Consider the following 25,261-nt stretch of genomic DNA (forward strand, 5'->3'; position numbering starts at 1 on the left):
CTACTACTGAGGAAGTACAGTTCCCGCTCAGCCCAGTCAAAACTGTTTGCTGCTCTGGCCCCCCAATGGTGGAACAAACTCCCTCACGACGCCAGGACAGCGGAGTCAATCACCACCTTCCGGAGACACCTGAAACCCCACCTCTTTAAGGAATACCTAGGATAGGATAAGTAATCCTTCTCACCCCCCCCCCTTTAAGATTTAGATGCACTATTGTAAAGTGACTGTTCTACTGGATGTCATAAGGTGAATGCACCAATTTGTAAGTCGCTCTGGATAAGAGCGTCTGCTAAATGACTTAAATGTAATGTAAATGTCTCGAAGGGCCATATTAGATTGTGTATAAATGCAGGAAATGGGGAGCGTTGCTTCACAGCTATTTTCAGGTCTTTCCATAGTTGTTTGATTGGGTTCATGTCCGGGCTCAGGCTTGTCCACTCAAGGACATTCAGAGACTTGTCCCGAAGCCACTCCTGCGTTGTCTTGGCTGTGTGCTTAGGGTTGCTGGAAGGTGACCCTTTGCCCCAGTCGGAGGTCCTGAGCGCTCTGGAGCAGGTTTATATCAAGGATCGCTTGATATAACATCGCTTGATGTACTTTGCTCCATTCATCTTTCCATTCATCCTGACTAGTCTCCCAGTCCCTGCTGTTGAAAAACATCCCCACAGTATGATGCTGCTACCACCATGGTTCACCATAGGGATGGTGCCAGGTTTCTTCCAGATGTAACGCTTGGCATTCAGGCCAAAGAGTTCAGTCTTGGTTTTATCAGACCAGTGAATCTTGTTTCTCATGGTGTGAGAGTCTCCAGGTGCCTTTTGGCAAACTTCAAGTGGGTTGTCATGTGCCTTTTACTGGCTTCTGTCTGGCCACTCTACTATAAAGGCCTAATTAGTGGAGTGCTGCAGAGCTGGTTGTTCTTCTGGAAGGTGCTCCCATCTCAACAGAGGAACTCTGGAGCTTTGTCAGAGTGACCATTGGGTTCTTGGTCACCTCCCTAACCAAGGCCCTTTTCCAGAGATTGCTCAGTTTGGCCGGGCGGCCAGCTCTAGGAAGAGTCTTGGTGATTACAAACTTCTTTCATTTATGAATGATGGAGGCCACTGTGTTCTTAGGGACCTTCAATGCTGCAGAAATGTTTTGGTACCCTTCCCCAGATCTGTGCCTCGACACAATCCTGTCTCGGAGAGCTACAGACTATTCCTTCGACCTCATGGCTTGGTTTTTGCTCTGACATGCACTGTCAACTGTGAGACCTTATATTGACAGGTGTGTGCCTTTCCAAATCATGTCCATTCAATTTAATTTACCACAGGTGGCCTCCAATCAAGTTGTAGAAACATCTCAAGGATGATCATTGGAAACAGGATGCACATGAGCTAAATTTCCAGCTTCATAGCAACGGGTCTGAATACTTATGTAAATATATTTCTGTTTTTGATTTTTAATAAATGTGCAAACATGTCAAAAAAACTGTTTTTGCTTTGTAATTATGCGGTATTGTGTGTAGATTGATGAGGAAAATGTTTTATTTCATCCATTGTAGAATAAGGCTGTAATGTAACAAAATGTGGAAGAAGTCAAGGGGTCTAAATACTTTCCGAAGTCACTGTATATGGCAAAACCTGGATGGTGTTCAGAGATGGAGGGTTTGAGTAGAGCTGAAGGATGGGACTAAAAACAAACAAAAGATGACTATTGTAACATATACTGTGTCCGTAAAATGTATATAGGTGTAACGGGATTCGTCTTCCTCTGACGAGGAGTATGAAGGATCGGACCAATATGCAGCGTGGTACGTGGCCATGTTGATATTTATTAACACTGAACACAAAAAAACAAAATAACAAGGAGAACGAACGAAAACAAAACAGTTCTTTCTGTCTGGTGAAGACACAGAGACAGAAAACAATCACCCACAACTAAAATGGGGAAAACAGGCTACCTAAGTATGATTCTCAATCAGAGACAACGAACGACACATGCCTCTGATTGAGAACCATACCAGGCCAAACACATAAATACTACATAGAAAAAAGAACATAGACTACCCACCCCAACTCACGCCCTGACCAAACTAACACAAAGACATAATAAAGAAACTAAGGTCAGAACGTGACAATAGGCTTCTACTTCCAGCTTATACTATGTGCCATCCATTAGTTTACTCCAATTAGAGGAGGGATGGTAGGATTAGGGGAAAATAATGAAGGAAAATATATTGTCAAATATTTAGATTTACAACAAAAGAATATTGGGGGAGGGGGTGGAAATGACGCAGAATCATAAAACACGGGACGAGATGTTAAAAACTGTCCATTGTGCCAATAGATGGAATGCACTCGCATGAGATTTGCCGTGATGTTGACAGAGTGGCATGGGAGGTTTATTTCTTAGACTGGGGTAAGATGTCAATTTTTGGGACACATCCTCAGTAGTGTGCCTTCGAATCAGTGGGTGTTTCGGCCTTTAATCACTAAACACCCCCAATTAGAGGAGGGATGGTAGGATTAGGGGAAAATAATGAAGGAAAATATATTGTCAAATATTTAGATTTACAACAAAAGAATATTGGGGGAGGGGGTGGAAATGACGCAGAATCATAAAACACGGGACGAGATGTTAAAAACTGTCCATTGTGCCAATAGATGGAATGCACTCGCATGAGATTTGCCGTGATGTTGACAGAGTGGCATGGGAGGTTTATTTCTTAGACTGGGGTAAGATGTCAATTTTTGGGACACATCCTCAGTAGTGTGCCTTCGAATCAGTGGGTGTTTCGGCCTTTAATCACTAAACACCCTCATCAAAGGTGGCCAGCTAAAGGGTGATCAAGCCTTAGCTTGTGTCCCATGCCCAATTAAGATGTCCCACAGGACTGTGCAAGGCAGGGGCGTCCTCTTCTCTGAGCCAGCCATACAGCTGACCGCATACCTCATATGCCCTCCTCAAGTTGGAGGGATCTGAATTGAGTTCTCAGGTGGGGGTGAGGGGTCATGAAGTTATAGCCCAGCAAGGGTCCTTCCGTTTGATCCAGATCCACTGGCTACCTCTTTCAGCTGCTTGAGAAACTGCTCTGACGGTCTGCCGCAGAGCCTGTCCATGGATTCCAAGTTCTTTCAGCAACCTGATGATGGAAGAAGCCACGAATCCTCTGCATCCCACTTCAACTGGCCAGACTTTTGCATTCCAGCCACGCTGAGTTGCGTCTGCTGCCAACTCTGTGTAACGCAGTTTCTTACGTTCGTAGGCCTCTTCAACAGAGTTTTCCCACGGGACTGTGAGCTCTATGATGTACACAGCCTTTCGTGAAGGGGACCAGAGTACCATGTCTGGCCTAAGGTTGGTAGAAGCAATCTCAGGTGGAAAAATGAGTTGCTGGCCAATATCGACAAGCATCTTCCAGTCCCGGGCCATAGCTAGGTGTCCAGTTTCTGGCTTTGTAGGAGGATACTTGGGCCTTTTCTGTCCCTCCCGGATGAATGTTGTTGTTTTGACGGGATTGCTTGTTTTTGGAGGTAATGAATTGGTTGCACTCCTCTTGGTCTCAAGTGCTGCAGCCAGGCTCTTGAGGACCTGATTGTGCCTCCAGGTGTAGCGGCCTTGTGAGAGGCTGGTCTTGCAACCTGTCATTATATGCCTGAGAGTCGCTGGAGCTGGGCAGAGGGGGCAGGTCGAGTCCTCGCCATACCATTGATGTAGATTTTTTGGTGATGGAAGCACATCATAAACAGCTCTTATGATGAAGCTGATGTTGCTTGCCTCCATTTGCCAAAGCTCACTCCAGTTGATCTTTCTCCTCTCCAGGGCTTCCCACCGCGTCCATTGCCCTTGTTTAGCAAGAGAGACAGCCTTTGCACTTCTTGCAGTCTCCTCCTGTCTTCGCACCTCCTCGACCACCAGATTCCTGCGTTCAGATGTTGTTGCCTTATGGAACGTTGGTTTGCTTGCTGCCAGGCCAAAGCCTCCTCTTCCATGCTGGATATTCCCCACAATGTCTTGGTGTCTCAGGGCTGATGTTGCTTGCTGCACAGCATTGGATGATGTCCATTTCCGTCCAGTTTGTAGGGGAGGTGCAGCCTTGCTAATGGTCTGGTCTTTGGAGTCCTTCAATGTCATCTGAAGTCTAACTTTAGAGCACTTGTACTCCTCCGTTAGACTTGTAAGAGGTAGTTCAAGGACCCCTTTGCCATAGAGGCCGATGTTACTCAGGCATCGTGGGACACCCAGCCATTTCTTCACGTATGAGGTAATGGTTCGCTCCATCTTCTCCACTGTTGTTATTGGGACCTCATAGACGGTGAGTGGCCACATTACCCGGGGAGAAGTCCAAACTGTAGGCACCAGAGCTTGAGCCTCCCAGGCAGTAGGGTCTTGTTGATGTTCTCAAGACCGTCGGCGATGTCCTGCCTTACTTGCTGCACTTGATCTTTATCCCGGAGGCTTTCGTTGTACCATCTACCCAGGCTCTTGATGGGTTGCTCAGACACCGTTGGTATCGGGTCATCTCCAATGCAGAACCTCACATCTTTAAGCTGTCCCTTGACTATGGAGATGCTTCGAGATTTGCTTGGCTTGATTTTCATCCGTGCCCACTTGATGTTATCCTGCAGTTTTGCAAGTAGCCGCCTGGTGCATGCTGCAGTGGTGGTCAGTGTAGTCATGTCATCCATGTATGCTCGGATAGGTGGGAGACGGAGCCCTTCCTTAGTTCTCTCACCACCGACCACCCATCTCGATGCCCTGATGATGACTTCCATGGCCATAGTGAAGGCCAGAGGAGAAATTGTACAGCCTGCCATTATGCCTACTTCCAAGCGCTGCCATGTTGTTGTGAAGTCAGGTGTTGTGAAACACAATTGCAGGTCTTGGAAATAGGCCTTTACCAGTGTAGTGATGGGTTCTGGTACGTGGAAAATGTTGAAGGATTCCCAGAGGAGTTCATGGGGAACTGAGCCAAAGGCATTGGCCAAGTCGAGGAAGATGACATAGAGGTCTCTCTTGTCCTTCTTAGCTGTTTGGATCTGGTGCCAAATCATACTAGTATGTTCCAGGCAACCAGAGAAACCAGGAATGCCTGCTTTCTGTACAGATGTATCAATGTACTTGTTCCTTTCCAGATAAGTGGACAGCCTCTGTGCTATTATACTGAAAAAGATCTTCCCTTCGACGTTGAGAAGGGAGATTGGTCGGAATTGACTGATGTCTGTCGCATCCTTCTCTTTCGGGATTAGCACACCACCAGCCCTTCGCCATGCCTTTGGTATTATTTCCTTCTGCCACACTATCCTCATGAGCCTCCAAAGAAAGCGTAGAACATCCGGGCGTTCTTGTAGAGCTTGTATGGTACTCCATTAGGCCCAGGAGCCGAGGCCGCTCTTGCTCTTCGGACAACGTTCTCTACTTCCCTCCATTTTGGAGGGTCAGTGTCCAGATTGAATTCTGGTGGTTGAATAGGTGGGATGTCATGTGGGATGATTATCTGCTCATGCCTTTTCATGTCCTGGTGGACCTTTTCCAGATGTTCTTCCAGTTCAGGCTTTGTAGTTTTTAGGATTCCGCACTTTCCCTTTGCGAAGAGATCTTTGACAAACTTAAAGGGGTTTTTATAGAACCGTGTTCTTGAGTGTTCCTTCTTCCTACGAAGTTTCCTTAAGTTTTCCGCTCTTCGCAAGGTTGCCAGCCGACATTTAATGTCTGCTTGGAGTAGCATGAGACCTTCTCTCTCTGCATCAGAGGCCTTCTTCCACTGCTTCCTCAGCTGCCTTCTCTCTCTGACAAGTATCTCGATCTCCTGCTGTCTCCTAGATTTGGCTGGCGCGGGAGGTGTCTTGCCACTTCTCCTTTCGTTTACGCCAAAGCGCTCTTCTCCGTAGTGGTAGATAATGTCTCCCATCCTTTCAAGCTTTTTCTCTGCTTTTCCTACCTGTTGTTCCAAGATTTTTGTCAGGTCGTTGTTGATTGTTTCCCACTCTCTCTTTTCAACGGCTTTGGGCCACTTCACACTCGGTCTGTGCCCTTTGATCTTTTCCTCTTTTAGAGGTCTCTGTGGTTGGGTGAGTTCATCCACCGGCATTTCTGTGCTTGTGTTATCCTCCTCAGTTACAGGGGTGCTGATGCTCTGCGAACTTTGGTTTGCGTCCGTCGCTGTGCTTCATTCGACTGATTTGACTGGCTGCTTCGTAAGAAGTACTGGTCAATGCGAGGTCCCTGTCTCTGCTTCTCTAACAAGCACCTTTTCCTCCCTTGATGGATCCTTAACCCCCTTGCCGATGTTACTCTCTCCCAACCACAGCTGCACACCTGAAGTGTGTGTCCTGCTGCTGTTATGGTTGTCTCATGTGCTGTGTTCCTACTCGTAGTCGTTTCCGTTCCTGGGTCCGTAACCGTGTGATCAGTCGTTGAGCCATCTTGCGCCCCAGCTCTCGCAGGCTCTAGGGGTATGTTCCTTTGTTGACTTTCAGTAGCACTTAGTGGGTGTCTCCAACATACTGAAACAGCGTCGGAGACTGCCAACATGGGTAGCTAACCCATGACAGCCCCAGTGGGGTCTATTCCCTCCGGTCAGCTGTCTCTCCAAGCTGTCACACAGACTTTCCTATGTTGTCAGCTGTCCTTTCACAGCAGTCACTGGACTGGTCCAGATAATCAGAATCATAAAACACGGGACGAGATGTTAAAAACTGTCCATTGTGCCAATAGATGGAATGCACTCGCATGAGATTTGCCGTGATGTTGACAGAGTGGCATGGGAGGTTTATTTCTTAGACTGGGGTAAGATGTCAATTTTTTGATTACAATTACACTGATGAAAGCCACAATCTATTCCCTTAAAAAAATATATATATATAGTACCAGTACTAAAAGTTTGGACACACCTACTCATTCAAGTGTTTTTCTTAATTTTTACTATTTTCTACATTGTAGAATAATAGTGAAGACATCAACACTATGAAATAACACATGTAATCATGTAGTCACAACAGAAGTGTTAAACAAATTAAAATATATTTTCTATTGGAGAATCTTTAAAGTAGTCACCCTTTGCCTTGATGACAGCTTTGCACACTCTTGGCATTCTCTCAACCAGCTTCACCTGAAATGCTTTTCCAACAGTCTTGAAGGAGTTCTCACATTTGCTGAGCACTTGTTGGCTGCTTTTCCTTCCCTCTGTGGTCCAACTCATCCCAAACCATCCCAATTGGGTTGAGGTCGGGTGATTGTGGAAGCCAGGTCATCTGATACAGCACTCAATCACTCTCCTTCTTGGTCAATTAGCCCTTACACAGCCATTGAGGTGTGTTCAGTCATTGTCCTGTTGAAAAACAAATGAAAGTCCCACTAAGCGCAAACCAGATGGGACGGTGTATCGCTGCAGAATGCTGTGATAGCCATGCTGGTTAAGTATGCCTTGAATTATAAATATATCACCAACAGTGTCACCAGCAAAGCACCCCCACACCATCGCACCACTTCCTCCATTCTTCACGGTGGGAACCACACATGCGGAGATCATCCGTTTGCCTACTCTGTGTCTCACAAAGACATGGCGGTTGGAACCAAAATCTAAAATTTGGGCTCATCAGACCAAAGGACAGATCTCCACCAGTCTAATGTCCATTGCTCGTGTTTTTTGCAAGTCTCTTCTTCTTATTGGTGTCCTTTAGAAGTTTCTTTGCGGTCTCCTCTGAACAGTTGATGTTGAGATGTGTCTGTTAGTTGATCTCTGTGAAGCATTTATTTGGGCTGCAATTTCTGAGGATGGTAAATCCAATGAATTTATCCTCTGCAGCAGAGGTAACTCTTCCTTTCCTGTGGCGGTCCTCATGAGAGCCAATTTCATCATAGCGCTTGATGGTTTTTGCGACTGCACATGAAGATACTTGAAAAGTTATTGAAATGTTCCGGATTGACTGACTGTCATGTCTTAAAGTAAGGATGGACTGTTGTTTCTCTTTGCTTATTTGAGCGGTTCTTGCCATAGTATGGACTTGGTCTTTTACCAAATAGGGCTATCTTCTGTATACCACCCCTACCTTGTCACAACACAACTGATTGGCTCAAATGCATTAAGAAGGAAATAAATTCCACAAATTAACTTTTAACAAGGCACACCTGTTAATTGAAATGCATTCCAGGTGACTATCTCATGAAGCTGGTTGAGAGAATGCCAAGAGTGTGCAAAGCTGTCATCAAGACAAAGGGTGGCTACTTTAACATTTTTTTTGTTACTTTTTGGTTACAAGAGCACAAAAAAGAGCTTTGAGGACACCTCACCCTGGGTGAACTTGATGGAAGATTTGGGTTTAGATGATGCAGAGACACAGCCACCCGAAGCACTGCAACTAGCAACTAGCACTGAAGTGCAACTCGCACTTCAGTGCGAGGATACGCCACTTTAAAAATAGAATTCAGAGCATGGGTTGACTTGGTCCTGAAGAAAGAGTATATAAGAAGCATGCTTTCAATGGAAAGGCATGATAGTGCTACTTGACTTATCACTGACAGACAGCTTGTGATACTTCAACTATCATCAACCTAAAAGGTCATATCTGACTTTCATACTCTAGAACAATTGTATCTCTTGACTTCTGATTTCTGAACGAGACATACTGAGACAACTACCCACTACACTCCTCGTGCTGAATACATCCACCCCCTAACAGGTGTGGCTAAATAGCATCAGTGGGGTTACAAAAGGTCTTGATCTCTAACAGTTTTCTTCACTAATCAGTAAATCATATTACAACTTCTAGTAGGAGAAACAGATACTGAGTGATTGGATAAGCCTCTAGAGAAATTGTGAGTGGAAGAACATACTCTTTGGGGACCAACCAGGTCAGCCTACGTTAAGGTAATTAACCGCTTGTTGTAATGCATATATAAGGCATTAATAGTAGTAAGTGTTTTGATGGTGTTTGATGTTATAGATTAAGGACCAAAAAGACACTGTAATAACTGTGTGAACTGCAAAAATGGAATAAAAAGTAGAAACTAGACCCAAAACCCTAGGGGAGAGAACACCTCTGACACTCCCAATATCGGGAAACAAGTCTAGTTTCTAAACTAAAGACAATATAATGGTTTGGACAGAATAATAATTGTATTGTAATAGTAATACTCTATATTAATACTCAAACAGTATTAGTCGACGGACATAGGCTGTAAATCGTAAACAAGTGATAGCTTGCGTGAGTCTAGATATAAGATAATTTATAGGAGTTCCGCCCATTTGAAGAACTCAACCCTGGACCTTGAAGCCAGTACCACCGGATTTTTTTCATTGTTCCCCTCTAATCACGGACTGATTTAGACGTGGGACACTAGGTAGGTGCAATTCACTTTTCCGTAGAACAGAAAACCAGCAGGCTCCAGGAACTCATGACGTAAGAGTTGAATAGCCCTTCCTTAAAGGATCCTCCATGAACCTTTTATTTATTTTTTTAGATTGAATAGAAAATGCGATGGAAACTCATTAAACTTGTCTTTTTTATTCAGAACATGGGAAAATAATAACCGCAAAATGTATTTTTATGTGCACTTTGTCATCACACACAGCGTTTTATCTGAGACAAGTCAATTTGATGGAAACATCCTGGTGAGAAAAAATGCGCATACTGGTTTTAATGCAGATTTTAGAATATTCCCATGAAAATCTGTCCAATTGGATGGAAACCTAGCTAGTGACACTGTTTTTTGCCTCCTTCCTGCATTCAGTCAGTATAGTTTCCGCACGATTCTCAAAAACAGTACATACAGTATTGTTTAGAAACTGCGCTGTCATGGTGTAAATGTATCCCAGTTATGATTTGATTTGGAACATTTCGCGCTATTTCATGCAAAAAAAATCACACCCCGATGGGCGCGCCTCTGATTGGAGGCCTGTGAACTCTGCGTGGCCCTCCCTTCCTCTAATCTGGTTTTCTGGAAATCCCCGAAGTGCACGCTTTTCACTGGAAAACATTTTGCTTTCGAGCTGCTGTTTCTTTGACACTTTTGCATTGACAGAGAACCTAGGTGCTGCAAGAAAATATTCATCACCGGGAGGCGAGGTATACAATTACATTATTTAAGACAGCGTAGGATAGTATTTTTTTAGTGAATAAAAGTTTGTGAATCGCCTCGGGGATTCCGAAGCAGCCTGCCAAGCTCACAGTTGAGCTAGCTAGAGTAACGTTACATTTAGCTAGTTGAAGTTGGTGGCTAAAGTTTGCATCTTGTATTGGTGTATAAATATGTAACTACATATTGTAGATAGTTATGACATGGGATTTAGATGTCGCTTACTTTTTCGACTGTTTTGAGTGGCTACTGTAACGCTAACGTTTAACTTACCCAACTAACGTTAGCTAATTTAGGACAACATGCTAGACCGGCACTTGACTTGTACAATATTTTATTTATTCGTGTTAGTCCCTCGTAAAATATTTAAGACGACTAGGTAGCAGGCTGTTGATAAACTTATGTCACTTTTAATTCAGAATTGAATGTAAATCGTTAAGCAACCAACTTGCTAACGTTATCTAGGTGATGCAATGTTACAATATAAGGTTAGCTAGCGAACGTTAGCTATACAACGTCAAATTTGTTTTTGAAACCCCAACTAGTCAACATTTGTAAAGCCATCACTAGTCGAGGGTAGCGTTAGTTTGTTAAATATGCAAAACTGTCCATTACCTTTTGAGTTAGATTTTAGAGGAAATATTTATTGATTAAACATAGGGTAGTTATCTAGGCACTTGATCAACAAATATTAGCCTAATACCGTGACACAATTTCTCACCTAGCTAACTACTAGCCTACACAACTCTTACTGAAATACTGTATCTTATATAATTGCCAACCATGTCAAAGTCATTACCAGAGCAGTCTGACCCAATTCTTGTCTATGTGAACCAGACCCTCCCGCTGCATTCTATGTTCTGCTTTCTTCTCCACATCTTCAGGGCTGTATTCCAGCGGCACATGTCTACTTTCCTTTCAAAGCCACTGGTCCCCCTTTCACCACACTTTCCCACTGGTCCCCCTTTTTTCGTACCATTGACTAATTGTTTTGAAGACACATGGCTACAACAATTAGTATTATTTGTTTTAATCACATGGGTGTTCTCTCTCCTAGATCGGATCGCCTTTCTTCATCTCCTGCCTAGAGTCCCTGTGTCCAGTCCTCCCCTCCCATCGGTCCAGTGAGCAGTCGAGAGTCAACGTATACAGGATGGAAGAGCAGGAGTTGAGCTTCCCCATGAGCCAGGGGTCCTTCCAGCAGCTTTGGGAGACCAAGTAAGTTTTGAACAACCTTTAGAACCCACAGACATATATGTAATTATGTTTAGGACCACCAATGTAGCTACTTAAGACTGGACAGCGATGGTTGCGTGTGAGTGGAAGCCTAGAGACTTCATATAATGTATTACAGTACCTCTTCTACTTTTAGGTAAGACTTACTTGTACTGTGATTTGTATCTCCTTTCTTTAGCATGTCTACTCAGGGGTCCAATATTCCACCGTTTGGGACTGGAAACTGGTCTGACCTGGATGTCTCGGTAAGTTTGTCTACATCCTAATGTAAAGGAAATCTTTTTATGATACCACACCTTTTTAGAATGGACTAATGGTTTCTCCCCCTTAGTAGTATAGTGATTGTTTGGCTTTGAATAAGATCTTTTTGGTTGTGCTTTTGTCTGACAATTTGATATCCATACATGGTTAGCCTGGACACTCATCTTTTTAAGTATTCAGACAGAAATCCAAAAAGCAACTGCTAACTTCATAAATGGCATGCGTATACATCCTTTACAGCTCGCTCCCGTACTTCCCGAGGCCACCTTCCACGAGGACTTTGATGAGGGGCTGTTTGAGCTGCCTGAGCCCCTGGCCGTGGAGCCCTTGATGTCGCCCCTGGACAGCGTGCCTCCCTCCGCCTCCACCGTCCCCTCCACCATCGACTACCCGGGGGAGCACGGCTTCCAGCTGCGCTTCCACAAGTCTGGCACCGCCAAGTCTGTCACCTCCACCGTGAGTGTCATGCATATGGCTTACTGCACATGCCTAAATACACAGACGTAAAAAGCACTAATATTGTATGCTGCAAGTAGGCTACTTGTAAGCAAAGTCTTGAGCTGTCAAGTGACTACTAGTAGGCCTTACTGAGGTATTGGAGCCACATTTCACTCCCCAAGTCATGCTTTTTTAGAATTACTCTTCTTTTTGTTTGTTTTCTATGTTGCTGTTGATCTCCTGTAACCCACCTAAAGCATAAGAGAATGTGTTTTCAATGTAATTTTCTTTTACATTTACATTTAAGTCATTTAGCAGACGCTCTTATCCAGAGCGACTTACAAATTGGTGCATTCACCTTATGACATCCAGTGGAATAGCCACTTTACAATAGTGCATCTAAATCTTTTAAGGGGGGGGGGGTGAGAAGGATTACTTTATCCTATTGTAGGTATTCCTTAAAGAGGTGGGGTTTCAGGTGTCTCCGGAAGGTGGTGATTGACTCCGCTGTCCTGGCGTCGTGAGGGAGTTTGTTCCACCATTGGGGAGCCAGAGCAGCGAACAGTTTTGACTGGGCTGAGCGGGAACTGTACTTCCTCAGTGGTAGGGATGCGAGCAGGCCAGAGGTGGATGAACGCAGTGCCCTTGTTTGGGTGTAGGGCCTGATCAGAGCCTGGAGGTACTGAGGTGCCGTTCCCCTCACAGCTCCGTAGGCAAGCACCATGGTCTTGTAGCGGATGCGAGCTTCAACTGGAAGCCAGTGGAGAGAGCGGAGGAGCGGGGTGACGTGAGAGAACTTGGGAAGGTTGAACACTAGACGGGCTGCGGCGTTCTGGATGAGTTGTAGGGGTTTAATGGCACAGGCAGGGAGCCCAGCCAACAGCGAGTTGCAGTAATCCAGACGGGAGATGACAAGTGCCTGGATTAGGACCTGCGCCGCTTCCTGTGTGAGGCAGGGTCGTACTCTGCGGATGTTGTAGAGCATGAACCTACAGAAATGGGCCACCGCCTTGATGTTAGTTGAGAACGACAGGGTGTTGTCCAGGATCACGCCAAGGTTCTTAGCGCTCTGGGAGGAGGACACAATGGAATTGTCAACCGTGATGGCGAGATCATGGAACGGGCAGTCCTTCCCCGGGAGGAAGAGCAGCTCCGTCTTGCCGAAGTTCAGCTTGAGGTGGTGATCCATCATCCACACTGATATGTCTGCCAGACATGCAGATATGCGATTCGCCACCTGGTCATCAGAAGGGGGAAAGGAGAAGATTAATTGTGTGTCGTCTGCATAGCAATGATAGGAGAGACCATGTGAGGTTATGACAGAGCCAAGTGACTTGGTGTATAGTGAGAATAGGAGCGGGCCTAGCACAGAGCCCTGGGGGACACCAGTGGTGAGAGCGCGTGGTGAGGAGACAGATTCTCGCCACGCCACCTGGTAGGAGCGACCTGTCTTTTGACCCTCAAGATGAAAAGGACCTGTTTCCTGTTACAGCTGAGTCTTAACCCTTTACACTAGTACCCATATATCGATGGAAAATCTGGGCACTAATAAACACCTAAAGTGGAGTGGTGTGGCTGTACAGTAACTGCACTGTATGGGTTTTGACTGACAGACGTCCTGAACTTGAGCGCCGCATGCAACAAGACGTTGCCCCCACCCCTCCCACTAATTGGTCAACTTTAGCACATTTTTTTTGTCTTGAGGGAAATTTTGTAAATTAAGAGGACTCTATGTGTTTTGAAAGCTGAGACATTGAGGATGATTATAAATGCCCCTTTGATGTCATACAAACAAGCAAAACACCTGCGAGTCCAAATGTGCACTTCACATTTACGTGTCATAAAACTCCTGTCATATACAGTGTCAACATTTATGATCACAGTTTGATATAGTTAGAAGATGACATGGCGTCATACCCTGGGTTGTTCTCAAGTTTGTCTATTTTGAATTAAATTCACAGCGGAACATGCTGAAATTACGATCTGTTTCTACGAATGTCCTTGTGAAAGGCTAACACTAAGATCATATTTGAACTTTTCTTCTGTAGGAAACGTTTCAATGTTGCCCAATCCATTTAGAGCAGTTCCCACGAGTGTAAAGGATTAAACGGCACTGCAATAGGAATGAGACACGACCTATCCTTAGAAGCCCAGGCTCAGTGTACATTCACTGATATATATTTTCTTTCAATTTGATGAACATAACTTTTGGAATTACTTTAAAATGTTTTATGCTGCCTTTTCGCGTGGATGAATTTTTTATTTTTATGAATGGCTTTATCACAACGATAATGAATACTTAGATTGTGTAAAACCTGTTTAAATTAATGGTCTCCAATCAATTACAGTAAATTGTGGTTACCATACCTCAGATGGAGACAAGTTATTCCATTCATTCTGATTCTCCGTGGTTGCATTCAAGTGGAATCCAGTTTGTGACAATTTGCTAAAACTCAAGGTTTTGGCTGAAGTTTTTGGATAAAAACAGCCAATAGCACAATGGTTTCCATGGCGACTCTCATGCCAGCATGCTATAATAGGTCTATTAGTCTTGTGGTTAGGCTGCTCTGCCTTCAAATACACGCCCCCTGCAACTCATTCTATGGAACCATCGACAGACAAACTGAATTGGTCCACCCACACAGACCGCATCGTGAAGAAGGCGCAGCAGCGCTTCTTCAACCTCAGGAGGCTGAAGAAATTCGGCTTGTCACCAAAAGCACTCAAACTTCTACAGATGCACAATCGAGAGTATCCTGTCGGGTTGTATCACCGCCTGGTACGGCAACTGCTCCGCCCAAAACCGTAAGGCCCTCCAGAGGGTAGTGAGTTCTGCACAACGCATCACCGGGGGCAAACTACCTGCCCTCCAGGACACCTACACCACCCGATGTCACAGGAAGGCCATAAAGATCATCAAGGACAACAACCACCCGAGCCACTGCCTGTTCACCCCGCTATCATCCAGAAGGCGAGGTCAGTACAGGTGTATCAAAGCAGGGACCGAGAGACTGAAAAACAGCTTCTATCTCAAGGCCATCACTGTTAAACAACCACCACTAACATTGAGTGGCTGCTGCCAACACGCTGACTCAACTCCAGCAACTTTAATAATGGGAATTGATGGAAATTGATGTTAAATATATCACTAGCCACTTTAAACAATGCTACTTAATATAATGTTTATATACCCTACATTACTCTTCTCATATGTATATGTATATACATAAGGTGAATGCACCAATTTGTAAGTCGCTCTGGATAAGAGCGTCTGCTAAATGACTTAAATGTAAATGTAAAATGTATGTATATACTGTACTCTATCATCTACTGCATCTTTATGTAATACATTTATCACTAGCCACTTTAAACTATGCCACTTTGTTTACATACCCTACATTACTCATCTCATATGTATATACTCTACTCGACACCATCTACTGCATCTTGCCTATGCTGTTCTGTACCATCAATCATTCATATATCTTGATGTACATATTTTTTATCCCTTTACACTTGTGTGTATAAGGTAGTAGTTTTGGAATTGTTAGGTTAGATTACTCGTTGGTTATTACTGCATTGTCGGAACTAGAAGCACAAGCATTTCGCTACACTCGCATTAACATCTGCTAACCATGTGTATGTGACAAATAAATTAGATTTGATTTGGGTAGGCCGTGGTTGTAAATAAGAATTTATTCTTAACTGACTTGCCTAGTTAAAATGAATAAGATTCTATTTTTATTTTTCTGTCCCATTATTGCGTCTGTGAAAGCACGGACAGTGCCATGGAGGTCATCTCCATTTTTAAAGTAGTACATTTTCTTCTACTTTTATTTGGCCAAACTAACTGAAAGAGTGCACACTGCCACCGAGAGTGTGTTGTTAGGACGGGTATAAAGCCATGGTTGGCGGTTTACTGCCACCTGCCGTTATGGAATGTTTCCTTACAAGTATAATTCAGTGGCTATCACTCCTGGTGACCTGGATGGAATTATATGATCCTTCCTTAACCTATAGGACAGGGGTCAACTAGATTCAGTTGTGGGCTGATTTTATATATTAATTTTTCCCTCTTCATCGGATGGTCGGTGGGCTGTAACATTGTTAAATTAATTTGTAGGCTGAAAATTAACTGCAAGAAGCCCAAACCAGATATTTGACTAAAACATAATTCTTTCAAACCTTGCTTCCATTTGTATATGATCACGTGTCTCTTATGCATGGGAATATAGTTTTTTGGCTCAGAACTTGGGGGACAAATTAAAAAAACATTTGACCCGTGGCCTGCCAGTTGGGGAACCCTGCCATGGGAAGTCCCACCCAGTTGTCTGTTGAAATGCTGAACCTCCTCAATGGTACTTCCCATGCTAAAACGGGCTTTTGGGCACTAGAGTCCTCTCTCTATGATTGTAACTGAGGAGTTGCAGGCTGGTTGCAATAAAGTATGGGTCTGACATGACCGGGCATGTTTCAAACAAGGGTAAAATGCATCTTTTTCGTTAAGGTATTTATGATTTATTTAGAATATAATTATAAAGCAATATTTTGTTCCTATGAATTCCTATGGGTGTTTTTCCACACTTGTATTTGTATGAACTTTGATAGTGACTACCTGTGAAGTAATTAAGCATCTATTTTTTTTCTTCATAAATTCAATTCACATCTTTATTCTTTTACAAAGGGAAATTCCTCTGGGACAAAATACTGATTGTTCAATGTTTCCCTCCCTCCCCAGTATTCTGTGCAGCTGATCAAGCTGTACTGCCAGCGGGCTAAGACCTGCCCAGTGGAGGTGCTGATGACCAAGGAGCCCCCGCCAGGAGCCATCCTCCGTGCCACCGCCATCTACAAGAAGTCAGAGCATGTGTCCGAAGTGGTCAGCCGCTGTCCCCACCACCAGAGCACGTCTGAAGGCTATGAAGGTGTGTGTTTTAGTCTTGAGGTAAAAATTCTAAAATGAGTTAGTAAGTAATTTGCCCATGTTGGGAGTTAAGCAGACTGATACAATTTCTTACTAAGTTCATTAGGTTGTAATGAATGAACATGCAGTATTCAGCTGGAATCTGGTAGAGTCACCTGATTTTGTCTAACTGTATGGGGTAGCAGGTTAGAGCGTTGGACTAAGAACCGGAAGGTTGCAAGTTCAAATCCCCGAGCTGACAAGGTACAAATCCGTCGTTCTGCCCGTGAACAGGCAGTTAACCCACTGTTCCTTGGCCGTCATTGAAAATAAGAATTTGTTCTTAACTGACTTGCCTTGTTAAATAAAGGTTAAAAAAAATAAAAAATGATGAACCTTGTTTTGCCCAAACTGATTGTGAACCCAAATGTGTGCCTGATTCTAGTTTGAGATCAATACATTGAAAGATCGTTTTGGGTTAGGTGTAGGGGCAGATTTAGACTGTCATCTCATCCGTTTAATTAATTTAGTCTTTGACAATAGCTAATGTAAGTAATGGTAGGCTTATCTCAGAACACTACTGTTATTCCCCTTTTATTATTTCACTTCTTACCAATTTTTCTGGTGGAATTAGGATATTTGAAATGTGATATGTCAACATGTCTTTGATTATTAAAAAATTGAGGGCTATGCATTTATGGACAGTGTTAATTGTAGGCTAAATCAAAAAATGAGAATAGGCTCTCTTGAAATGCCCCTTGCCTCAAATATTCTGTTTTGTCATATAAGTATTGTGCAGAAATGGTAGGCATGTATTAACAGATATTGCCTTTTTAGAGTAAGATGGCAAGGTTTTGCAAATCAGTCTCAACCACCTGAAGATGGTTCATTTAGATTTGTCTTGAATGTGGGATAATTTGTACAAATCAAATGTCATATGAACATATTCAAACTCCCAGTATTTGGAAAACGTAGATCAGGGGTGGCCAACCATCTTGGCGAGCTACCTCTAGGTACTATTTTAAAGGGATAGTTCACCCAAACGGATTAAATATTTACTTTATGGACTCGCAATATATCGGTGAACATATCGGAATTGGCCGATATAGCTAAAAAATGCCAACCTTGGTATCGGCCGGTCTAGTTTACAGTCGATATGCAAAACTGATGTCAAAGCTGACGTGCCTACCTATATAACGAAGATGCATGATGTAATGACGCCACCTAAAATTTTGCGCTGTACGTGCAACATAGCATTCCTAAACTAAACCACAATGTCTGCTGTGTGGATCGAGCAATCAAGTCAAGCAGTCATTTGAAAGGGTAACAAAATTTCAGCGAGACAACTCCAATGCGAAATCCATTAATGCAAAGATAATGGAATTCATTGTCCTTGACAGTCAACCATTCTCTGTCGTGGGTGATGTTGGCTTTCGCCGACTGGTCGAGCACCGGTTAACACTACCAAGTGAGCTATTTCTTACGTTGCCCTACCAGAGTTACACAGTAATAGTGTCACTGCTATTAGCTTCACAACATGCATACAATGGAATGCCTTTTGGGTCTTTGCGTGTCAAAAAAGATACAGTAGCACTATCAAAGCTGTACAAAACACCAGCCACGCATGATGCAAACACCGGCCACGAATCATGCGTTTACAATACCGTGTTGGTAATAAAGCATCATTTGTTAGCTACTCCAGAAGTTGCGGTCTATCTTTTAGCTTGGTACCTAGCTAGCACCAAGACAACCAGCCTGAAACAATGACGAGTAAAAACTGCAGTCATTTTCATTATACTTAGCAATGCTTTAGGAATCCTTGTAAGTATTAGCTAGGTAGCCACTTGTTGTTTGCCTATTGAAATTGAACTTTAGTTCATGAAAATAAATAGCTAGCAAGCTACTTAACCCTGTTGCCCAAAGCTAATGTTATATTGAGGATCGACCCTAAGGCACGCTGGCACTAATGGTATTCACAAAAGGAAATCTCATTGCAAGCTTTCTCCTAAAGTTGGCAGCCCTGCAAGGCATAATTTCCCCCTTGTGTAAAAGATAGTCCCAGGAAGTTCTGAGATGACTCTTTACCCCCCCCCCACACTTCCTGTCTACTTCCTGTTTCCTGTCAGGTGTGACCCACCGCAGTCACCTGATCAGGGTGGAGGGGAGCCAGCGGGCTCAGTACCTGGAGGATGGTAACACCAAGCGTCAGAGCGTGCTGCTGCCTTATGAGCCTCCTCAGGTATACACCCCCTTTCTCTGGTCTCCTGTATTAGTTTTAATATAAAAGATGAATCGTCAGTTTGCTTGACACTTTCATTGGTCTATAATTCATTTAAAATGTACATGTATGTTTAAGTGCATCTTCACTTTGTATAGCTGGGCAGTGAGGCAACTACTGTTCTCCTGAACTTCATGTGCAACTCCAGTTGTATGGGTGGTATGAATCGACGGCCCATCCTCACCATCCTGACGCTGGAGACCCAGGAGTAAGTCTCTTTCTTTATCCCTTCTCACTGTATTTGTTCATACTGAAATCTTTGTCTGTCTCGTCCTTATTTGTGTGCGTATATACAGTGGGGCAAAAAAGTATTTAGTCAGCCACCAATTGTGCAAGTTCTCCCACTTAAAAAGATGAGAGGCCTGTCACCTACAAACAAGAAAGATTTTTGGCTCTCATAGACCTTCTTTAAGAGGCTCCTCTGCCCTCCACTCGTTACCTGTATTAATGGCACCTGTTTGAACTTGTTATCAGTATAAAAGACACCTGTCCACAACCTCAAACAGTCACACTCCAAACTCCACTATGGCCAAGACCAAAGAGCTGTCAAAGGACACCAGAAACAAAATTGTAGACCTGCACCAGGCTGGGAAGACTGAATCTGCAATAGGTAAGCAGCTTGGTTTGAAGAAATCAACTGTGGGAGCAATTATTAGGAAATGGAAGACATACAAGACCACTGATAATCTCCCTCGATCTGGGGCTCCACGCAAGATCTCACCCCGTGGGGTCAAAATGATCACAAGAACGGTAAGCAAAAATCCCAGAACCACACGGGGGGACCTAGTGAATGACCTGCAGAGAGCTGGGACCAAAGTAACAAAGCCTCCCATCAGTAACACACTATGCCGCCGGGGACTCAAATCCTGCAGTGCCCTCCCTGCTTAAGCAAGTACATGTCCAGGCCCGTCTGAAGTTTGCTAGAGAGCATTTGGATGATCCAGAAGAAGATTGGGAGAATGTCATATGATCAGATAAAACCAAAATATAACTTTTTGGTAAAAACTCAACTTGTCGTGTTTGGAGGACAAAGAATGCTGAGTTGCATCCAAAGAACATCATACCTACTGTGAAGCATGGAGGTGGAAACATCATGCTTTGGGGCTGTTTTTCTACAAAGGGATCATGACAACTGATCCGTGTAAAGGAAAGAATGAATGGGGCCATGTATCGTGCGATTTTGAGTGAAAACCTTCCTTCAGCAAGGACATTGAAGATGAAACGTGGCTGGGTCTTTCAGCATGACAATGATCCCAAACACACCGCCCGGGCAACGGAGTGGCTTTGTAAGAAGCATTTCAAGGTCCTCGAGTGGCCTAGCCAGTCTCCAGATCATAGAAAATCTTTGGAGGGAGTTGAAAGTCCGTGTTGCCCGGCAAAAGCCCCAAAACATCACTGCTCTAGAGGAGATCTGCATGGAGGAATGGGCCAAAATACCAGCAACAGTGTGTGAGAACCTTGTGAAGACTTACAGAAAACGTTTGATCTCTGTCATTGCCAACAAATACTTATTTTCCATCATTTGCAAATAAATTCACTAAAAATCCTACAATGCCATTTTCTGGATTTTTTTTCCCCCCTCATTTTGTCTGTCATAGTTGAAGTGTACCTATGATGAAAATTACAGGCCTCTCTCATCTTTTTAAGTGGGAGAACTTGCACAATTGGTGGCTGACTAAATACTTTTTTTGCCCCACTATATGTAAAGGGCTCCCTTTTCTGTGGGAGGGAAAATCTTTACATCTGTGATAATGTGTTTGTCCCCCCTAACTCTCAGTTCTCTACCCCTCTCCTCTCTCTAGTGGTCAGGTTTTGGGTCGCCGTTGTTTTGAGGTCCGAGTCTGTGCCTGCCCCGGTCGGGACCGCAAGACCGAGGAAGAGAACGCTAACAAAGCTCTGAACGGGACCAAGAACACCAACGGCACCAAGAGAAGTAAGACTGGGGCCATGTTCCAACAATATTAACTGGCCTCCTTTCCTTGTCTCCTATGTCACTGTTGACCTTGCCTCCTTTCCCCTCAGAGTCCCAACAGTCCCTGCCGCCTCCGGGAACCAGTAAGAAGATCAAGAGCGGCTCCAGCACTGAGGATGACGACAAGGACAATGTATTCTTGTTGCAGGTAAGGAGGACCTCACACACACGCAGGCCAACACACTTTTGGGTGGGAGAATTTGTATATCTCTATTTCATGGTTGTGATAAGGTGTGACGTGACTACCATTAATGTGATTACTGCTATTCAATGAATAATTACCTTCTACGTTAAATTATTACTCAATTTAAATTAATCATGTAACAAATTATTAATTAGTCATTTGGGGACCCCCAGAGGAGAAGTTTATTTGAGTTAACGTTTCCCGAATTAACTCAAGAATATATTGATATCACTTCCTCATATCAGTCTCATTCTGAACTATAGCCTAAGTGATAAATCAGTGATACACAAATTGGCTTAATTATTTATTAACTAACTAAATAATCACACAAAATTACAGTTTATATTGATTACTAACATAATGCAATGAAAAGTCCCTAGTGGACTAACCCGACATGACTGCTTGTTACACAACGGTGGGGAAAGAGGGCGGGAGAGACAGAGAGTGAACTTAATTATACATACATGTGGAAGCTATGCTCATGGGAATATGAGTACTTTGCACATGAACGTCCACTCATTAAAAAATAATTGCAATGTATATATTTTCACGTGTTGTCTCTTTGTTGAACTCGATCCGTCTATGGGACGTGGTTCGATGTAAGTCTCTGGTTGTGTAAGTCTCTGGTTGTCCACCAGAGGTCACAATGTCCTTAGTTGTAGGCATCTTTGTCTGGGAGTGTTCATGAGGATAGATACCTCAGAGGTATCTATGATGGTGAGGAATTTGTCCTTCCCTCTCATCTTGGTCAGTTGTCCTAGACTACCTTACATGCAGAGCTGCATGCGGTGCATGTCTTAGTCTTTACCTTCGTCACTCGTCGAGAGTTTGAGGGTCTTACCATTTTCTGGTCTTGTAGTTTGAACCGTTTCCAGCCGTGTAGCCACTTGCTCCATGCTGTCTGGACTAATATGTTAATTATTCAGCAAGTCCTTTTTAAGTACTCTGGTCTGAAAGGTGGTTCCATCTTGTTAACACAATGTCTGTGCTCACGTGGGAGTGGTTATTGACTTGGCCAAGGTTTATATGAAAAGCCATTATCTCATTTAGAAGGCTAAAATCATATTTCTGATTTCAAAAATATTCTTATACTTAAAATAAATTATACAACATTTCGATGCAAACCTGATCACTAGGATGTGTACATTTTCAGAATTATAGTTCTTGTCCAATTTGTAAGTCGCTCTGGATAAGAGCGTCCGCTAAATGACTTAAATGTAAATGTAATGTTATAGTCTTTCTAATTATTTTAATGACATCACAAAATATACATTAATTATCCATATTTCATCTGTCATAATTCCCAACATTTGGATATTGAAATATATTCTCCCAATGTTCATTGCCAAAACATCAAACAAAGTCTCTCTGTTGTAGCAAAGGGATTTTTGACTTCTCCATACTGCAGTGGAAGAGAAAGTTTACGACTGGAGTTTATGTCATAAAACTCTGCCAACTCCCCCTCTGGGAGAGGAGGGGTTTGGGCTATCTGTCATCCTGTAATCCTCACCAAGGAGAGAGTCATGACAGGTGCCCATTTTAAACAGTCCCTCACACTCTTTCTTTCAGGTTCGTGGAAGACAGCGCTATGAGTGGCTCAAGAAGATCAATGACAGTCTGGAGCTGATGGATCGCATTCCTCCTGCTGAGCAGGAGAAATACAAGAAGAAAGGGTAAGCTACCCAACGGCAGACAATTTGATGACGGGAACTTCTCCCTAAAATGCCTCTGTCCCACTTGTCTTAATCTGTCATTTCCTCGCTCTATCCTCTCAATTCTAAAACTGTCTCACCTTCAGTGTTTGTCCTGTATTTTCTTTCTCAGTTTCTCAAAGAGCCGCAAGCAAGAAGCGTTGGCCCCAAAGAGCGGAAAACGGATGCTTACAAAGGAGGGGAGGAGCGACTCCGACTAAGGCCAGGACACCTCAGCCCTTCCCTACTGTCTATTCCAGACCAACATTAAATTGTGACTCCAAAGTAAATGCCCAATACCAAACCCTAGGCAATACATGTATTCACTTCTTACAAGTCTGAAAGGATAGGTATTAGCAAGATGGTAATAGCTCCAGCTAGGCAGCTATACTCGACAGGCTGACCGCGGTCCGAAACCCGGACCAGAACGTTGTCACTACGGACTTCGGGTCCCGCCCCAAAAATTATAATATCCCTTGGTATCATATGAACACACAAGGCATGGCAAAATGTGTAGAATTGTGGGAAATGAGCTTTAACACTACAAAAAATGTCTGCCAACAAGAGTGGTGTGAATAGTTTGGGGTTGCAAGTTGGGGGTTCTTTACTACACTGATAAATGGTAAAGGTACGGATGGATATTGTCATCTAGGAAATTTGTGTTACCAGACCTTCTCATAGTACTTGGGTACAATGGTAGAATTGTAACCATATTTCAGATGCCAGTCACTTTCGGTACAATACAAAGTGTGTAAGTGTAGGACCTAGGGTTTGGATTGGGTAAATAGGCTGACCACCACCATGCCAGTCACTTTCGGTACAATACAAAGTGTGTAAGTGTAGAACCTAGGGTTTGGATTGGGTAAATAGGCTGACCACCACCATGCCAGTCACTTTCGGTACAATACAAAGTGTGTAAGTGTAGGACCTAGGGTTTGGATTGGGTAAATAGGCTGACCACCACCATGCCAGTCACTTTCGGTACATCACAAAGTGCCTAAGTGTAGCGCCCCCCCCCCCCCCCCCTGCCTTAACCATCTGGTGTGACTTCCTCCTCACCTGCCCCCCAAAGAGCACTTTAGCTTGTGCTTTTATGATTTGGACCAATTAAAACTAGTCATATCTTGACCTGCCTAGAAACTATGCTTTGTTACCAGTTAATTGGCCAATTGCCTGTTAGTATTTTTGATACCTGCTAAACATAACCACTGCCTTCATTCCTCCCCCTGAACCCTTGACCTGGTTCCCTGTTAATCATGGTCCTATTGAGGCATTGGTCTTTATTTTTTCCCCATTTTTGTACTGCTGATCTAGGAACTATTTTTGTAAGTTCTTTTAGGAACTGTTAAATGATTTTTGTCTTCTCAGAATGTTTTTTTCTTTGTTTTCAATAAATGTTTTTTTATTATTTTGTACTAATTCCAGCATTTGTCCAATGTCTTTTCTCTCTCCTATGCAGAGTTCTGATACTGTGCTTATGATATACTTGATTAAGCACATTTTATATTGGTTTACTTTATGGTTTTCTGATGGAAACTCTTTGCTGATGTTATTTGGTGCTGAGACATGATGCTCTTTTGTTTAGGGAAAAGGGAAACATTTCGGGGAACTTTAAAAAATCAAATAAAAGCAATTTCCTAAATAGTACTGTAATCCTCAGTCTTTTGTGTTGATAAAAAAATGTAAACAAGCTAACATGGGTGAGTGACGACAGACCCATTTACATCTCTGAACCAGAACCAAATCTTGCTTGTCCTGGCTAGCTAGTTAAGGCTCTGTAATGAGACTGTTTTTTTTTATACCATCATATGGACCTGAACTGTGCTGGGCCCAAATATATTATTTTTCACATTGCTTCCATCATGGTTCCAGCAACTATGGTGGATGTGTAACCAGACCAGCACAGTACTGCTCGGCTTGGCTTGGATCACAAAGTCAAATTTCAAGCGTCATTAGCACTGTCGTAAACTAGCTTTGCATTTCAGATGTACCTGACCCTTGTCCATTCCTTTTATCTACTGCTGTGTGTACACATCAGCCAAGAATACATTGTCCAATGCTTTGCATGTCTGGAGGAATAATGCAAAACCCAAGTATCTGTCTTGCATCCATGAAACTAATGTCTTTGTACTTCCATTTTATTTGCTTAAGGGAGCCAGTCTTAAATGGGATGGATATACACTCTTGCCAGAACCCCCCCCCCCCCCTTTGGCTCCAGAACAGCCTGAATTCTTCA

General features: G+C 43.4%; 1 protein-coding gene across 1 annotated transcript; it reads left to right on the forward strand.

Annotated features, from left to right (window-relative positions):
* The first annotated feature begins 9,900 nt into the window (after positions 1 to 9,900).
* On the forward strand, positions 9,901 to 24,672 carry LOC124008155 (cellular tumor antigen p53-like). The gene is made up of 11 exons (XM_046319208.1): positions 9,901 to 10,052; positions 11,120 to 11,280; positions 11,477 to 11,543; positions 11,800 to 12,015; positions 16,736 to 16,922; positions 19,027 to 19,139; positions 19,277 to 19,386; positions 20,981 to 21,111; positions 21,201 to 21,298; positions 22,904 to 23,007; positions 23,159 to 24,672. Exons 2-11 carry the CDS (start codon positions 11,216 to 11,218, stop codon positions 23,244 to 23,246), a joined length of 1,179 nt encoding a protein of 392 aa, XP_046175164.1. The 5' UTR covers positions 9,901 to 10,052; positions 11,120 to 11,215; the 3' UTR covers positions 23,247 to 24,672.
* Positions 24,673 to 25,261: the final 589 nt, after the last annotated feature.

This window comes from Oncorhynchus gorbuscha, linkage group LG21 (assembly GCF_021184085.1).
Source record: "Oncorhynchus gorbuscha isolate QuinsamMale2020 ecotype Even-year linkage group LG21, OgorEven_v1.0, whole genome shotgun sequence".
NCBI lineage: Eukaryota > Metazoa > Chordata > Actinopteri > Salmoniformes > Salmonidae > Oncorhynchus > Oncorhynchus gorbuscha.

Excerpts from the sequence above, each read along its gene's own strand:
- LOC124008155 (XM_046319208.1), top strand. The coding sequence starts at position 11,216 with ATGGAAGAGCAGGAGTTGAGCTTCCCCATGAGCCAGGGGTCCTTCCAG. Across the intron at positions 19,140-19,276 it reads TGCCTTATGAGCCTCCTCAG|CTGGGCAGTGAGGCAACTAC; the intron begins GTATACACCCCC and ends CACTTTGTATAG. Across the intron at positions 21,112-21,200 it reads CACCAACGGCACCAAGAGAA|AGTCCCAACAGTCCCTGCCG; the intron begins GTAAGACTGGGG and ends CTTTCCCCTCAG.